Raw genomic sequence first — 14,445 nt, 5'->3', positions numbered from 1 at the left:
GAGAGTCTGCATCTCCAGAGCCTTGGTTAAAAGCAGGAAAGTCAAGAATTCTCATTTCCCAGTAAGAATGTATGCTCAGTTTAGTACAAAAAGCAAATTAAACCATGGAAGCTGCGTTGGGCCCCCAGCACAGCAGCCTGTGAGAGCTGGATTCCACCTCGTGGTCTGCACACGTGCAAAGGGTATGGACACTTTGCCCACTCATGCAGGAGGGCACAGGCCCGGGGAGGACCCAGGCCCAGGAAAGGGAGGTGTGGCCCACGGGCGGCATGTGGGAGCTGGCTGCCGTCCAGAGCTGGCGGACGGCTGCTCCTCAAGGTCAGACAGCAGGGAAGGGACCGCCCCCTCGGCTTAGCGGGGAAGCACTCCTTCCCGCAGGCCGCCGACCGTCCGCAGCCTCGGGCAGAGTAATCCCAGTGCAGAAGCGCCAGGCCTCCGCCTTCCTGTTCAGTCCGTGCAGCAGAGGGGCAGCCAGGCCGCCAGGTCCCGCAGAGTAAAGGCGCCAGACGTGAGAGCATGTTCACCGGGTGGCTCCCTGCTGGCCAGGCTGTGCACGTCTTGAGGGTGGGCCGGAGCTCTGCCTTGTCATCCTTGCCGGTCTGTTGAGCTCCATCAATGAGAACCTGCCTCGGGAGTCTGTTCTGTGAAAATAACACTCGAAACCCAGTCAGGCTGTCCGCTTTCATCCGGGCACGTTGGCACTCTTCACGCTGGCCTTTCAGCGATGCATGGGCGCTTCACACAGCCCATGTCACCTTCCCGCAGGGTGACGAGGCTCCTGAGCAGGGTGCACTGTCCCAGGCAACCTCGGACTCCACCCAGGAGGCCACAGTGCAGGGGTCGGGAGCAGCGGGACACAGGGCAGGGACAGCTCCCCTGGCTGGACAGGCGCTGAGTGTGGGGAAGGCCAGGCCGCCATCACAGAAAGAGTGTTTCCAGAGAGAATGGCCTGAGAAGCCAGACAAGGGCAACACCCAGGTGGCCACGTTTTCACCAGTGGTGATGCTGTCGTGTAAAACAATTGCCCGTTTGCTGTGAACAATAACGTGGCTTTTTAGATTACAAGTGAGATTAAAAGTTTAAAAATACATATATGAAGAGGCTGGAGTTTCCATATGCATGTCCTGTGCACGATCTTTGTCCATGTAGAGTGTGTCTGTGTTCCTGTGCTGTTTCTCTCCGTATGGAGTCTTCTGCACAAGGCTGGGAGCTCTTCACGTGCCCCGTTCTGGAGAAGCAGATTTGTGGTCTGTTCCGCGCATGAATGAGGTGTGGTCACCAGTGGAACTGGGCTCATAGCCTCCTGGGCTGGATGGGTCATGTCTTTCTCGAGGGTGTTGAACCAAATAAACCAACATCTGGCTCTAATGGCAGAGCCTCGTGGCGGGGGGGCACGCTGGGATGCTCCCCAGTAGCCACCCCACCGTGTTCCACCCCAGGAGACGGGTTTCCTGGCAACCAGCAGGTGTTGGCCTCAGGCTCGGCGGGTTTGCGCAGACTCACCCCCGGCTGGCAGGCAGGGCTGGCAGCACACCCACCTTTCTGCCAAGGCCACGGCCACTTGGACCCCCGCTCTGCCTCTTCAAGCCCTCGCTCCCTAGACCCGGCCACTCTCTGCTGTAAGCTTGCGGTTCTCTGGTCCCGCTGTGTCTTTGCAAGCAGCTCCCTTGTTGGAGATGCCGCATGTCCTGTCGGGCGACTGCTGGTGACCCAGCAGCCGGAACGGGAATCCTGGCTGCCCAAGCGCTTCCTCAGTGTTTGTCAGGAAACAAACATACACACGGAATAATGCACAGGAATACTCACGGAATAATGTTCCTTCTTTTCAAAATCCTTCTGCAAAATTTTCTTTAGTGTTGAATTGTCTGCTGCCCAGTATATATTTTAAATGATCTTTCTGTGTGGTTAAATCCCGTACCACTTCCGTTGTCTTCTCAGATTATTGGTGGAGTACGCTCACAGGTCTTACTGTGTGAATTTGGAGCGTTCACATTTCTGCAGAGCACTCTCATCCTTCTCACAGGGATTCCCAAGTGTGTTGGCTTAGTGCGATCACAGTACTGTGTTGTCACTTAAAACTTGCTCATTGCAGGTGTGATTATTACACCTTGCCATTGACTTCTGTTCTTACCCTTTAACACAGTTTACAAAAAGAATTATCTCCTGGATCTTCCTCTTTCTACTATCATTAGATTTACTGGTTTTTTTTTTAAATGAAACTCTTGAGCTGAGAGTTTTGTCCTTATTTTTTCATCACTTAAGGCTATGCATTTGCCTGTGAGCGTGCTTTTGGCATCCTCCCGTAATGGCAACAGGCCCGTTTGCCTTTGTTCTCAACTATCTGGCCCTGTAGCTGTATGCCCTTTGGGAGCAGTAAGTGGAGGCTTGTATTTTGTCCTGGTCATATGTTCTTTAGACTTTAAATTACGTCTACTTTTACTGCATTTTCATCAGAGGATGTGACATGTTCAGCTGTTTCTTTTTAGAAATTTGGGATTTCTTTGTGGCCTAGTTTATACCACATGTTTATTAATTTTCAGTGGATACTTAAAAATCTTGTATCCACTATTTAAGAGTACACATTTTTATAGATGGTTAAATTAGACATAAAATTTATAATTATGTATAAATATAAATTATGCAGAATCAAATTCTTTATTTATATTTTGATTTATTGAAATGTCTCAGGCAAAAACCTTGTTTCCATGAATCGTCCTTCCATTTTCAGTGTGTTTTGCTTCCCTCACTTGGGGTTCCGGCATCCCCAAGTGGCCACTGCGCCTGCTGCTGGTCTCGGCGGAGCCGTTGTTGCCTTTATTGCTGTTTGTCTGGATCCCACGTTTCTGTGATCGGTATTTTGCCACTCCTGTGTCCTCTGGGTTCTGCTGCCTAATTCATCCTCTAAACTCCTGGCCTTTGGGTGCTCTGCTTTGTGGGTGGCTTTTATGAACAGTGTCAGGTGGCAGTTGCAGAGCCCCTGGGGCGCCTCCGTGAGGCCCCTAACCCCTCTGCCCTTCGTCCCCCTGTGGCCGTGACCCTTCGCTTCCGTCACCTTTGGTGTTTGTGGCCGAGTCTTTTACTCTACATTCAGTCTGTGGGCATCACCTCTAGGCTCTCCAGGTAGCTTCTGAAGGGACAGGTCTGAGTCACTCTTAATGGAGGATCCCACCTTTGGGTCCCCCACGTCCTTCCCAGAGCACCCCTGGCACCTGGCCTGTACGGTGTCCAGTGGGCGTCCAGCCCGAGCTGTTGACTAAAGAAGGAGGAGCAGGTGAAGGGCCTCGTGACGCTTGGTCACTCACCACAGCTTCCGGGAACCCTGCTTGCCCTTCGTTCCAGAGAGGACGTGACTGAGCCGTGAAAAGTAAAACGGTTAGAAATAACCATTTCCAAAAATAAATGATGGTTAGATAGGGTTAGGATTGTGGACAAAGGGAGTGAGAGCCAGGCTGCGGCGTGCTCTTTGCAACAGTTCTATTTGTAATTCGGAGTTTTTCCTGTAGCAAACTGGGGACAGTGTAAAGCAGCCTGTGTTATTGGCGTCTGAAGGTCGGTGCAGGGACTGGGAAAGCGACCAGCAGAGACAGCACGCGTGGTCCTCCGAGGTAGAAAACGGACTCTTCCAAAGTTTTAATCCGCTTCATAAGAATGACATGCCGGAATTCGGGCTGCAAGCTAATTCCTGCAATGTCTCACAGCATGAAGACGGCCGTGCCCATCACTGTCATACGTTAGAGTGTCGCAAACAGTCCTCCAGCACAGACACCCAGGAAGATGAATAAGATAATTTAAAGGCACGTTTATGAGGTGGTTCTATTTGCATTGATTAGCAATTAGTGAGAAAAATAGACAAAGTACCAGAAACGTAAATTGACTTCAGTTAAATTACTCTGACAACACAGAACATGAAATTTCATCCATTAAAAAATGGTCAGGTAAGCTATAGCCGTGATTTGAGATGCAGAGAACCGTGTGGCTCCTGATCGTTCACATCCTGGTAAGTCTGAGCCAATGTAACTTGAAAAGGCTTCAGAAATAATAACAGGACAGTTTTATCAATTGTGATAATTAAGCTCAAATGTGAAGATTTTCTGTAGGTCCCAGTTTGTATGAAATACATACGGGTATCAAGTCCCTCACACCAGTGACCTGTTCTTGAGAATCAGACTTTCCATGTGGAAACACTGGCCGGGAGCCTGTTCTCCGTGACCCCAAGTAGGAAATCAACAGTGAGGTCTGCACCCACCTGCACCCCATACACTGCTGAAGTGTCAGTTGCTTGGTCGTGTGTGACTCTTGCGACCCCATGGACTGTAGCCCACCAGGCCCCTCTGTCCATGGGACTTTCAAGGCAAGAAGACTGCAGTGGGTAGCCATCCCTTTCTCCAGGGGATCTTTCTGACTCAGGGATGGAACCCAGGTCTCCTGCACTTCAGGCAGATTCTTTATCATCTCGGACACCAGGGAACATTCCTAGAGTGTATTTAATCCACAGGAAAGACCCACATGTAGGTAATAGATGTTTGTTACCACGTGTAGGTAACAGTCACGTTTGGGGTAAACTACTTAAAACATTGTTCCCTGGTCACTGAAAGTGGGTATGTTGTTAGTAACACAGCCTTACCCAACACCTGCAAAACACACAGACACACACAGACACACACACTTAGATACATACACATACATGCTTAGGAACACACAGACACGCACGTAAACACAGGTACGTGCTCGGGCACACACAGAGACACAGACACATAGGCACACGTACGAGATGCTCACATAGAGGAAGCGCGGCTGTGACTGCGGTTTCCAGCACAACCAGAGCTGCCATCATCGCGAGACCCTGTGATGCGCCAGGCCTCGTCCTCTCACCTGGGTGACAGGTCAGCTCCCTCCTCTTCGGGTTGCTGTCCGAGAAGACACCAGGCCTGGGGGCAGGGTGCTGGGCCCTCGAGCCCAGGGAGATCCTGCCCAGGTGCCCAGGGAGCTCCCCTCGGTCGGGTCTGAGCTGTGCAGGCTCTGGTCCCCGGGGAGCTCGGAGAAGGGGGTGGCGGCGATAACAGGCTCCAGAGCCCTGACCCTCAGGGCTCCGGGGCTGGCGCGTGTCTCCCGCAGGAGACCAAGGTAGGCGGGCAGTGCCCTCTGCACACAGGCTGCAGAGCGAGGCCGGCCCTGCTCTCAGCTCCCGGCGCGCAGAGGCGGCCATTCTCTGTTCCTCGCTGTGTCCACGGCCTTCCTGCATGCCCCGCCGCCCTCCCCGCCTGGCGGGAGCCCCGCAGGCCTGTTTCTGCTCGCCCTTTCATGCAGGTATCACGACTTTTACCATACTTGATGCATTTGTAAGTAAACATGAAAATCCAGCTGTTCCTGAAAAGCCACGTCTCCGCAAACACAAACAGCAGGGGGAGGATGGGAGAAACGAGGCAGCCAGCAAGCGCACACTCACCCTCGGCCTGGGCTGGGAGCACGGCCTCTGCTGGGGGCCGGGCCGGCCTCCTCCAACTTCTAGGGCACTTCCGGCAGTTAATGCGAAACCATGCACAGGTGAAACCCAGCGTTTACTTGTGTGAGCTTCAAGCGCACGCAGTGGCTGCGAGAACGCCAGCCGCCTCACGTCGCCACCCACCTGCCGAGTGCCCGCAGAGCGCTGTGAGCCACGTGCGGTCACCTCGGGAGCCTGTCCATTCCTTCGCCCACAGGTGGTGTCTGAAGTTGTCCGAGTCCGACAGGGGCTGAGTACTCTGTTTTACATGATTTTAAATTGTATTTTCATTAAAGAAAAAGGAAACAAGACATTTTTTTTATCGAGTAAGTTCATGACCTGCGTCACTGCCATTCAACGCAGGCAGCTGTTGGTTGTCCTAAACTCACCCCCAGTGACAGCAGAGTCTGGTCCCAGGGACTCCCTTCCTGACGACAGAGAGGTGCCGTCTGTGTGGTCAGTGGTGGGGACACGGGTTCTGCGCTAACTCGGCATCACCTGAGTCTGCCACGTGTTTCCAAGATCATTCGTTCAGCAGGTGCTGTTTCCAGTGCTGAGGCCCCATGCAGATTCTTGGGAAAGCGAAGGGAAGAAAACCCACAAGAACAAGGTCCCTTCCTCCAGGCAGCTTCCCAGGATTGCTGCCTGCCTTTTGTGGTCACACTGGGGCGCCAGGAGGGTCAGGGATCATCTCCCCACCTAGGGTCAGCTGACTAGCAAGTCAGTGCCCCGTGGACCCCTGTGGTCACAGCTAACGGGAGGTGGGACGTGTGATTGTGAGCGTCCACTCACCCCACATGCCTGCTCCTCAGCACCCGGTGGGAAGGGGAGGCTGCTGACGGGGACAGGCCCAAAGCAGGGGGCGGCAGGCCCGGGGCTCACCAGCCTCCCCTCCCCGCCCAGAAGCCCCTCTGCCGCTGGTCCTCCCTGCATTAGTAAGTCCTGGCCGACTCCCCGTTCGGCTTGTCCCTGCCCCCAGTGGTGGGGCAGCTGTTGAGAAAATAAGTCGGGGTTTGCTCACCAGGTCCCCCTGTGTCCCGGCACCAGGCTCGGGTGCAGACAGGGCCTCGCCACGGGCAGTGTGACAGGCGGGTCTGGCCCTTGCCGCCTGGCCTGGCGTCTGCATGCCTGTACGGAGCCTGCCACCCCCCTGCCCGCCGTGGGCCCCGCGGGCGGAGCCGGTGCTGTGCCCAAGGACCGCCTGACGCCTCCCTCTCCTTCGCAGGAGCTCGAAGCAGAGTGTGCCGGATGAGCGGAGCCTCAGCCTGGAGGGCGGCGTGCTGGCCGAGGCCCTGCAGCGCTACCTGCCCTACCTGGAGGCCCTGTCCCAGGCCGCTGCCGCCGACGTGCTCCCGGGGCTGGAGCCGGACAGACCACCCGCCCAGGTGAGCCTCGTGGCCTGTGGGTTGGGGCAGTGACCCTTGCAGCCCCGGGGTCGGGGCGGTGACCCTTGCAGCCTCGTGGGGGGCGGTGACCCTCGTGGCCCTGTTGGGGGTGGTGACCTTGGCGGCCCTGTGCTTGGGGTGTTTCATTGTCCAGGCGCACATAGGGGATGTTTCCCGTGCCTGCAGCCCCTCTGGGCTCTCCCGCCATGTCCCGGGTGAGTGGGGTGGAAGGACAGGGTGCCTCCTCGCCCCCTGGAGGGCCTGTGTGCACCCCAGTCCCCCTGTACCCCCGACAGCTGTCCATGGCCACTCCTCCCTCGGGGTGTCCTGTGTGCCAGCTGTCAGGCCCTCGGGTGGGAATTCCTTCTGCAGTGGGGCCAGTCTGCTCTGGAGCCCTCCGGAACTCGAAGCCCACGGAAAAGAACAGTTTACAGAAGCAAGGAGCAGTCTCGCAACCTTCTGGATGGGAAAGGAGGCATGCTCTTTGACAGCTGGTTAAAGCGGCGCTGCCAGCTGATGACCTGCCTGGGGGAACAGGGCCTAGAGGTGGCGTCCAGGGCTCTCACGCGTCCCGAGGATGCTCTGGGGGGAGCACCCAGGTCCCTGTGCTCGGGAGGGCGGGGTGTGTGATAGCCGCACTCCCACTGCCTGCAGAACTCAGACCCAGATGCCGCCCAGAAGCTGGATGAATGCCCTGAGCTTCGGTCTGGTCACTCCCCCAACCCCTCCCCAGGCCGCACGACCGGGACCCTGGTGGGCTGCTGTCCATAGGGTCGCACAGAGTCGGACACGACTGAGCGACTCAGCACGCATACTGTGCTGCTGCAGCGAGCGTCACACTGTGTATTTTCATGTTAAACTCGGGTTTGCCATCCTCCACTTTCTGTGAAGCAGACACCGAGCTGGGTACCGTGGGAAAGCATCGATGCACGACCCTGTCCTGGGGGCCGGCCGAGGGCAGCCCCACGAGGTGCCTGAGGTTCCGACACTGCGGCTCCTCTGCTGGCACCATGTGGCCTTGGGAGGCCGCTCCCCATCTGTTCTGCGGGGTCATGCCATGACGTTGGGCAGTGATGGTCGGGACGGGAGGATGAAGCTCTTAGTCCTGGGCTAAGTTCATCGTAGTTTCTTTTAGAGGCAAAACGGAAGCCAGGTCCAGTCCGAAAGCCATCTGCTGGATGCTCAGAAGCGTGTTTGGCTCCATGAGAGACTCACAGGGGCGTGACCTGCTCATGAAGAAAATCTGATCTGTGCCCCTGCCCGCCCAACACCCAGGGGTGAGGCCACCGCCTGGCACACCGCCGGCCGTGATGGACTCCGTCTCCTCTCACAGCAGAAAACCAGCCTCGCTTCTCGCCCTCTCGATGCTGGGGATTTGAGAACGTAAAGCAGAAATTGTTTGGGGCTCCCTCCAGTGGCCCAGCGAGTCTTTTACCAGCCCGGCCTTGGCTCCGGCCGTGGGCATCCTGACTCCGTCGTGGGGACCCCGGGGAGGGTGCCCGGGTGGCGGGCGTGAGCCGTGGGTAACGAGCGACCCACATGGAGAGCCGCGATGGGAGGGTGGGGACGTGGCGCTCCGTCAGTGACAGGAGCCTGAGAAGTCTGAGCGGAAGGTGCTCCGGTGAAGTCTCCCCACGAAGCAGCTGGACGGGCCTTCCTGGTGAGGTGGCGGCGGCGCCGAATGAAGCCTTGAGCCCAGGTCCCGGGCGGGCTGCCCGGCACCAGCCCCGTCGAGGGGGAGCCTCCGCTGTCTGCTGGCACCAGTTGTTCCTCCAGGGGCTGCGCCCTGGGCTGCCCACGAGAGGACACCTGCGCCCCAGGCCGCTCTCTCAGGACACAGGGGTGCAGACGCACTGCGGTCCTGTCCAGCCGCCTCCAGCAGCCACCACAGGCCAGCAGGTCTGGCTTCTGCGGTCCTTGAAAGTCCCAGCCGGGAACGACCGCACCTGGGGTCCTGCCTGGACCGTGCTGGGTTGTGCTGCTGCTCCTTGCAGTGGCCAGCAAGCCCTTCCCCTCTCAGAGGCGCCAGTTTGAATAATGGATTCTGTGCTCGCCTCACCACACGGCTGTTTGAGCACGAGGGTCACAAGGATGGTTCAGAAAATGAGCACTCGGCGGCTTAGGGCTCAGGTATTTTTATGCTGTGTTGAGATAGCTGCTTCTCAACATTGGCTTCTGGCTCAGGCAATTTTATTCTGTGTGAGATAGATGCTTCTCAGATTGTAAAAAAAAAAGGTGCAAAAGTCTAGAAATTATCTTCTCTGTCCAGGGTTTAACTGAGGAGAAAGCTCTGGTCATCTCTCCGATGAGCTGATGTGGACTTGTGTGTGAGAAGCGTTCGTGCAGACCCGGCCAGGGCTTTGGGCGGTGCTGGCCGATCTCCCCTCCCCCGGTCCGCTGATGCCGTATCTCATTTGGAAGCATAAGCTTTCTACTGATGCTGCAGCGAGTTTCCAGTGGATCACTTTATGAATCATCGTTTCTGTACATGTGTCATCAAACTTCTAGCTGTCTTGATCCTCAGAGAAGTGCTGGGAATTTATCGTGTTGTACTGTGTTGGTTAGTACTAATGGCTGGCTGAACTTGAGCCGGATGGGCATGTGGGGTCAGGGGCTTCCCAGAGGATGGGCATTGGACGAACAACCGGAAGTCAGCAGTTGAAGATGTTTGGCTTATCTCAAACGGCAGAATGTCAAGAGACCACCCAAGTCCCCTCTGACAATAGGAACAAGCCAGGTGAGCCACTAAACCACAGCCTTAAAGGAAAAACCCAGGGAGCTGGGAGTACAAAGAGCCCTGAATGAACTAAACTCAGAAAGGGAGGAAGAGATGGCAGAGACTTCCCTGGAGGCAGGGACCGTGGGGGGAGGCAGGGGAGAATGCCGCTGAGGTTTTAAAGGAGCTGTTTTCAGTGGAGACTAGCGTGAGGGTAGAGGCCGGAGTCAGGCTGCACAGAGCACCGAGTGCCCGAGGCAGGAGCTGGCAGGTGGGAGGAGGGACAGGCGCTGAGAGACGTCCTTCCAAGGAGCGCCAAGCCTTGCGGAGCACACCCTACCCCTTGAAAGCTTTGGACGAGGCAGCATGGTGGAGAAAGGTTGATGTGTGGGAGCAGAGAGCCGGGAAAAGAAGCTTCCTGCACGTGTCGTGTGGGGCTGTGAATCAGAGAGAGCTCCAGGTTCAGAGAGCTGGCTGCTGTCTGCAAAGCGTGAGGCAGCGCTCAAGGCTGACTCCAGCTTGGACCTGAGCCCTGAGCCTGCCCTCAGCGTTACTGTGGGGAGGAGTGACTGAACCTGACCGACTGGGCAGCAAAGTCCATGCCCGTTTCAGTGACAGAGTCCGTGGACTTGGACAGAGAGAAGAAGGGTTAACTGTCGTTTGCTTTGGTCTCCACTGCTCATTCACGCAACAGTCAAACGCACGATCCCAGTTATGTCTGACTGATCCAACATAGAATCAAAAGTTGGGAGGCGCAAGAAGGACCGAGCGTCACTCTGGTCAAGACGGTAAACAGCTGGTCGGAGGAGACCCAGATGTGACTCAGGTGTTGGAATTATTAGAAAAGGGCGTCCTAATCAGTAAGGGGAATATGTTACAGGGTTGAGTGGGAAAGGTGAAAGAGCATACATGAACACGTGGAAAATCGCAGCAGAGAGATGGAAGCAGTAAAAAGAACTAAATGGAAACGCTAGAAATTAAAGGAAGGTCAGGGGTGAAGAGCTCAGTTGAGGAGCTTAATGGCAGACTCGCCACAGTGGAGAGAAGAACCAGCGAATTTCAAGTCAGGTCAGTAGACACGGTCAAAAATGAAAGAAAAGGTACAGAAAAAGAGTGAAATGGAGCAAAGCACCCAAGACAGCAGTGTCAGGCTCTCTCACCTGTGTGACTGGAGCCCTACCTGGGAAGAGAGGAAGAGAAGGAACCAGAAGAAACACGTAAAGACACAGTGGCTGGTGTCTTTCCAAAACGTGACGGAACTGATCAAAGCACAGGTGCAGGAAACTTACTGAGCCTCAAGCAGGATAAACACAGAGAAAACAAAGTCTAGGCATATCATAAGCAATTGGGGGAAAACCAAAGATAAAGAGACAATCTTAACGGTACCCTCAGGTAAACAGATGCCTTACATCCGGGGGCTGTTTATCAGGACAACGTCTCACGTCTCGTAAGCAGTGGAACCGACAGACAGGGGACAAACCTGTCAACTTGGATTCTACACTGTTTGCGCTGCAGGGGAGCAGGAAGAGTCTGTGTCTGGAAGACTCATGCTTCAGACGCGCTGAAAGACATTCTTCAGATATTAGACGCCAATATCTACTAAGGGGAAGAAAAGGACTGGAAACAGTAAATTGGCGAGTAACCAGGAATCAGAAACCCACATAACATATGCAAATTTCTGGACAAAAACAATTGGATATTTAAGGCAAAACCCACTCCAGTGTTCTTGCCTGGAGAATCCCAGGGACGGGGGAGCCTGGTGGGCTGCTGTCTATGGGGTCGCACAGAGTCGGACACGACTGAAGCGACTTAGCAGCAGTGGCAGCAGCAGCAGTGAGGTTTTTAGCTTATGTGGAAGAAAAATACGTGACAGCCAGGGCCCATCACGTCGGGAGGAGAACCATCGTTCGCTGGGGAGCACAGAGACTCGGGCGCTGGGGTTATTGCTCAGCTTTAACATGTTTATTTTTTAAGACAGAGCAAGGTCCCCAAGTTGCCTCCTCCAGACCCAGCTGAGCGCAGTTCTGCATTTTCCACCAGGCAGCCTGCAGGTCCGGCCCGCTTCCCTGGGGCTCTGCCCAAGGCCAGGCGTCGGGCCGGATCCCAGCTGGGCCCCTCCTCCCCGGAGAGCTTGTCTCCTAATCCAGGAAATGAGGTAGTCGTGTCTCTACACGAGCATGGCTGAGAGGATCAGAAAGAAGGGAAACACGTCAAGTCAAAGACCGGCCTAGCCCTGTGCTTGGAAAATGCCACCCACGCTGTGACTGTCATCCTGAGTCCTCCGGGCGGACCCTGCAGGCAGTGCGCCTGCCGCCCGCCTCGCTCTGACCGGCGCACAGGAGGTGGCGGCTGCCTGCTTTGGAGCATCCCCTGGGCCTTCTGACCGCAGGTGTGGGGCTGTGGGTGCAGCTGCGGAGGACGGAGCGGGGGCAGGGTGCGCTGGAGCAGAGGTGAGGGACGGCAGAGGCGAGACATCACACGCTTCCTGTCGTCCGTGGTCTCCGAGACCGGTTCCAAGCTACCTAACGTAACACCACAGGCAGACGTATCAAACTGAACACCCAGGCTTCGTATTGCTGTAAACCTCCTGCAGAAGTCGTCGCCCCTGTGGCTTGGAACGTGACCCCCCTTCAACCTCAGGTTTCGTGAGCTCTAGAAGCTGACAGCGCAGACAACAGAGAGAGCACAGGCACGGTGGTCAGAGGGAGGCCAGCATGAGGCTCCCCCGGACGTAGGAACGCCCGTCCGGCGACAGCGCTGTCAGTAGCAATGACACCTGCAAGCTGCCGGCGCGGGGAGTGGGCGGGGCACTCAGAGCCTGACCTGCGGGGCACTGACAGCCCCCCACTGTGTTGAGAGAGGCCAGGAGCCACTGGCCAGCATCGCCCTCTACGGCCTGAGCGCGAGAAGGCCGCACAAGCGTCCCGTTAACGCTCCGGAAGTGGGTTCTGAGGCCCACCTCCAGCCCCCAAACCTTGCCGCCGCCAGTGGCACTGTGGGGCTGTCTCATTAGGCAGCCTGTGGACAGCCCCACAGCTCCGTGCTTTGTCACGCCCGCAGCAAGTGTGTCTTGATCAGTGTGCTTGTCAACGCTGCCTTCGGGCTGTGAGACAAACTGGAGGAAATGTTTGTTATGTGGTCAAAAGATGGCCCAAATTGGGCTTCCTAATTTGTTTTGGATGCTTGGCACAAGAGAATCTCTGACGAGCGTGAGTGACCAGTGTAGACACAAAACCTCATTCACTCAGCGTCTGCTGGCATGAAGCATCTGCGAGCCTGCAGGCTCTGGCAGGCTGAACTTGTAATTGAGCGATCTGGGACTCGGGCCGGCAGACTTCCATGGGAGGAAGGGGCCCGGCTTTCTGGCCCAGGACCCCGGCGCTGGCATGGCTAGGGGCAAGGGGAGACATCCAGGCAGGGATGCAACGCGCACTGTGGCTCCAGGAAGCGGCCCTGGTTTCCCCAGCTCAGGATGACTACTGCCTTCCAAAGGTTTGCCTGTCACCAAACCTCTCTGATACTCTTTCCACTATAGGTCTAAGGTCTGTGACTTGACTCCATTTCAGTCGGCAAGCTGTTTGAAGACAGGCCCGTGTTTGAGGCATTCTTCCCCAGAATGCAGAACGTGGTCCAGAGCTCAGCACACAGCGGCGGTGGCTGCTGTCATGCCGCTGCTGATGGTGGAGACGCTGACGGCAGCCACCATTTATCTAGAGCCTCCTCTGAGCCATATGCTGAACTGCGCACCTATGCTCTCCCTAATAGAGCTGCTTTAAGAAAAAAAGGGTTCTGTGCGTCCCCTCCCCACAATTTTGCAGGTGGTAAAAGAGCTCAAAGAGGTTAGAAAGTTACAAAGATTATGCAGAACCGTGCTCACAGAACTGGGCTGGTTTCCCCAGCACACCTTCTGTCCCCTGGGTCACTCAGCAGACCCTTGAGGGGTGTGTAGGGAGCTGCCTGCGTGTCTCACGTGGGTCACGGTGGGCTGAGTAGCGTCTCAGGGTCCGTCCCCACAGTGCTGACGGCAGTTCTCAGCTGTAGCACACACGGCCTGCACCACACCGGCGAGGCCCAGGTCAGGCTGACCTTCCTCGTGGCGTGAAGGGGTAACGTTCCAGGTGCTGGAAGCTGGCCAGTTCTCACGCTTGCCGGTCGCTAACCTTGATTTGAGCAACTGCTGTCTTAACGATTACTCAGCATTATCTTGGGAAACCTGAGGTCACAGGTCTGTTGAATTGAAGTTTAAAATGCCTTTGAAACAGGGCTTTTAGAATGGCCCCAGAATCTTATTGACTCAGAGGCGAGTGGGCAGAGTCCACCGGACTGCTGCCCCAGGGTTTGTGCCTGGGTCCCTCTGTCTTAGGGGAGGCGCAGGCTGAGATGGCAAAGAGCGACATCGCCGGTGTGAGCGGGCGGGGGCAAGCCGCGAGGAAGCGGGAACCCCTGCACATCTGCGCTGGGTGCCATGGCCACCCCCACTCCACGCGGAGTTGGATGACCCATTAGTGCAAAGGTCACTGAAAACAGAAGTGGGGTCCGAGCCAGGGGCCAGCGCCTTCTGCTCGCTCGTCAGGACGGGAAGCCGCAGACGGGGGTGACCGTGAGGACGCTCCCTGCTTCTGACCCGTGTTGGCCTGGGCACCCGGCAGCGGGGTGACGGTCCCCAACACCAGGGCCCCTGCCGTCTCTCACGGGACCTGGCGTGACTTGGGAGAGCTGGTGTTTCTATTATTTCACAGTCTGCCTGCTAAAACCCTCTTCACTAACTTGGCTCGGAGCACTCAGGGACCCCGTACAGGCTGTTCATCACGGTCCATCTGTCCCAGAGCTCACGGGGCCTGACAGTCACTCACCCAGAGGGC

The 14,445-nt window shown here is 56.3% G+C and overlaps 1 protein-coding gene across 3 annotated transcripts in view; it reads left to right on the top strand.

The window, feature by feature from the left end:
• Positions 1 to 14,445, top strand: part of PTPRN2 (protein tyrosine phosphatase receptor type N2) — a 638,480-nt gene that overhangs the window by 218,879 nt on the left and 405,156 nt on the right. For all 3 annotated transcript variants that reach the window (XM_055421655.2, XM_055421657.2, XM_088834793.1), the window contains one exon: positions 6,708 to 6,867. In XM_055421655.2, coding sequence (XP_055277630.2) covers positions 6,708 to 6,867 — 160 coding nt within the window. The remainder of the gene's footprint in view (positions 1 to 6,707; positions 6,868 to 14,445) is intronic.

The sequence above is a fragment of the Moschus berezovskii genome, chromosome 3 (genome assembly GCF_049115385.1).
Source record: "Moschus berezovskii isolate FMDL1 chromosome 3, NW_MosBer_1.0, whole genome shotgun sequence".
Classification (NCBI taxonomy): Eukaryota; Metazoa; Chordata; class Mammalia; order Artiodactyla; family Moschidae; genus Moschus; species Moschus berezovskii.
This window is presented reverse-complemented; position numbering and strand designations above follow the sequence as displayed.